Source organism: Dendrobium catenatum, unplaced genomic scaffold (genome assembly GCF_001605985.2).
Source record: "Dendrobium catenatum unplaced genomic scaffold, ASM160598v2 fragScaff_scaffold_655, whole genome shotgun sequence".
Classification (NCBI taxonomy): Eukaryota; Viridiplantae; Streptophyta; class Magnoliopsida; order Asparagales; family Orchidaceae; genus Dendrobium; species Dendrobium catenatum.
The window spans coordinates 843,275-846,691 of NW_021319117.1; the positions used below are offsets into that span (position 1 = coordinate 843,275).

The following is a 3,417-nucleotide window of genomic DNA, read 5'->3' on the forward strand; positions in this document are numbered from 1 at the left end:
GCTAATACAGGGTTTAATACCATTACAATCAGCTATGTTTTGAGTATCATGGAGTTATCTATGAGGCTTTTTATTATTCTCATGTATGTTATCATGGAGGATTTGTTTCAGGTTATCTCTGTTCATGCTTGGAACTATTCACAGAATCTGAGGGGGTTACTTCGGGTTCCTAGTGCTTTTAGTTTCAACGGTTTTCTTAATGGCTGGACTAAATATTGCAATTATCACAGTTGTATTAACTTTGTTTTTTGGAGTTCTTTTTGCAGGCCGATTTTCTCGTAGTTTTGGATTCTCAATGCTAGCAATGTTCTCACGTATTATAATCTTTAGAATCTTTGGAGTTTTGGTTACTATTTTTGCAGGAAGTCTGTGCTGAACGATATCAATATGCTCTTCCTTTGTTGGCTGCTGTCTGTTTGCATCCCTAGCTTTTACTTTTATTTGTTTTGTAATATTAGAAAAAGGGACCACCGACTTTTAGGTTTTATTTTAAATTTTTTTGTAGCTTTTCTGAGCAATAGTAAGCTGGAGGACCCTTCTAAGGATATTGTAACCTACTTTTTAATATTAAAGCGTAGGCCCCTCTGTGGGTTTTAACCATATATATATATATATATATATATATATATATATATTAATGGCATAACATAACATTGGAATAGACTATATGCAACATAAATTTGATCTACTTAGTTAATTAAATTGTTATTATCATTTTATTTTTAAACTTATTCCATAAATTTTTCATCTTGAAATCTAACTCTCATTTGCTTTCTTACACCCTAACATAGACGAAGGAATTATTGAAACGAACTCTAAATTTTCACCATAAATGATATATTGCTCTTACTCTCATGGTCTTAATGAAAATTATAAAATCCTTGCAAACAACATCTCCATAAAATGTATTCCTTATATTACTTAAAGAACCCAAATATATAAGATTCATTCTCATATTTGATACACATCTCACTCCAATTGACAATAAAGTTACTTAATTGAATGTGGATGTTCATGATCAAGCTTTATTGTAATTGTGCTATTTACCCATCATTTATAAGTACTTTAATGATGGAAATTATGTTGGATGGAGGAAAAACCACAATCTTAGAAAATGTTAAGAATTTTCCTTCATTAATGATGAAATTTCTAAGCTTGATGGTGTCAACTTAGAAAAGTAGGGCGCATGTGGATTATTCATGAGTAGGAAACATGCATAGAAACAATATATAAGCAATCCCATTAAAGAAACATTATCATGGCACACCTTAAATGAACCTATTGAGCCAAGAACCCCCACTAATCATTTCATCTATGGCCTATAATAATAAAAAGTATGCCCCAAAAGTTTATATCAGTTGTGTTTGTATCTTCTAACATATCTTCTTAATATTTGTAACTTAGATGTTGTTCCAATTTCTTCAAAGCCATGCATCCTCTCATGTTGTGCCATTATTTTTCAATTAAAACAAGTATTGCTCGTGTCAACAAACTAGCCTTTAGAGATATATTGTTTCTACATAGGTCTCCTCATGTATAAACCACATATGCTTTGCTTTTCTTTGTCGACAGCATCAAGCCTAGAAATTTCATTATTTAATGAAGGGAAATTCTTCACTGTGAGTTCTAAGATTAAGGTATTTTCTACATACAACATAATGTCCATCATTAAAATACTTATAAAAGATGGGTATATAGCACAATTACAATAATCTTGACCAGCTAAAAAACTCTCTTCATAATGGTTTACCAAGCTTTGCTAGTTTGGTTAGAGAATGAACTCTCTTCATAACGGTTTACCTAAGATATAATTTAGCCAAGAGTGGCAGGTCTTAACATTACTAATTTTAAAATCTAACCTTTATTATCAAATGTACCAGGAAATAATTTCGTGATAATCACCAATAATGGAACAAAACAATTAAAGAACAACCCATAAAAGTTGACCGTTAGCGTGGAAGAAGCTCCAACGGGCCCTGGAACAGTCAACTTTTCACCACCAAATAATCTTGACCAGCTAAAAAAAAATCGCTGAACAGAAGCGGTCTATTGGGTCGGCAATTCCCCTCTGACATCAAATGACCACTTCATCCATCGGCCAACTCCTCATGCACGTTCAAATCTTCCACGATGCGTCAACAAAGACAATATTAGTTCCAAAATATTTTTCAACTATTTCCTGCATATTCGATCCATTACTACAACAAACGCCATTATGAGCTCACAGTCGACTTCTGGTTTGATGATGAGACTGAATACATCATCTCCAAGCTCCACAAGAGAATTCGCCTTTTTCCTGGATATTTGAGCGACCGCCTCCTTATAATTCCCTCTCCTCTGCCTGAATATTTGGCATGATCTGCTGCTAAAGCTTCCCTCTACACAGAAGCTTGGCTCTTCATCAGTAATCAGACCATTCATGAAGATCTCAGCCATGTCGACCCGGCTATGCAGAATGGATGGTCGCCTCATTGAGAAAAGTGGCTTGTTTGATCTTGTTTTTGCATGTCGACCCACCTCTTCCTCTCCTTCATAAGCATCCCATTGATCATAGATGCTTAGCATCTGCTATGATGATGTAGGTAGCAAAAATTTTAATACATTTGCAACATATTTATTCATGGTTACATACATGATGTTTTATGAATGAATCTACTTACCTTTGGCTTGAGAGAGAGGAGAGGCTTCCCTTTGGCGTCCATGAGGAGGAGGCTCTTTTGGCTCCTGGAGTAGTTGTCAACTCTGAAGGCCAATCTACCCTCTGCATCATAAATTGAGAAGCCATCCATCCCGACGAATCCCATACTCGACCTCTTCCATACTGTCCATCTTGTCATAGTCTTCGTCGTCATTGTTTTCCTAATCTTCGTCGCCTTTCTCATCATTAGCTCTCTCTCTACGCCCTCATCTTCAATGGGTTGTCTCGTACCACACATTATACTTCAAAGAAGACGTCTAAGGGTCTGTTTATGGTGATATGAGAAGAAATTAAGGTGTAAGAATATATAGCTCTATGTAGAGGGTTGTATATTAAAATTTAACTTTGGCGTGGGGATGTGAAGAAGACATCAGCAGTAAGCCAAGCAATGAGTTGAGAGTACTGGAAATTCATTCTCTTGGTTTTGAATTGGTCGTTAGATTAGGGTTTATTATATTGGAGCTGAATACGTTATAAGGAGGATTTAGGCTTCGTTTGACACAGTTTTCTTACTGCTTTCTAAAGAGATTTTTTAGTACAAATTTTTTGAATTAAAAATTTTTATACTAAAAAATTATTTTAGAAAGCAATAAGAAAATTGTCCCAAATAAAATTTTATTTTTAAATTTATTTATATATGTGCCATTATGATTTATTCGGTACCTTCGCCTAAATTGGTCAAAGAGAATATTTCTTTTTGAACATTAGCAAGCTAACAT

At 34.5% G+C, this 3,417-nt stretch overlaps 1 protein-coding gene across 1 annotated transcript; it reads right to left on the bottom strand.

The window, feature by feature from the left end:
- Positions 1–2,172: 2,172 nt before the first annotated feature.
- Positions 2,173–2,852, bottom strand: LOC110098197 (protein LURP-one-related 8-like). Its single transcript, XM_020824940.1, has 2 exons — positions 2,661–2,852; positions 2,173–2,565 (listed from the first exon to the last, which is right to left on the bottom strand). Exons 1-2 carry the CDS (start codon positions 2,850–2,852, stop codon positions 2,173–2,175), a joined length of 585 nt encoding a protein of 194 aa, XP_020680599.1.
- Between the last annotated feature and the right edge of the window lie 565 nt (positions 2,853–3,417).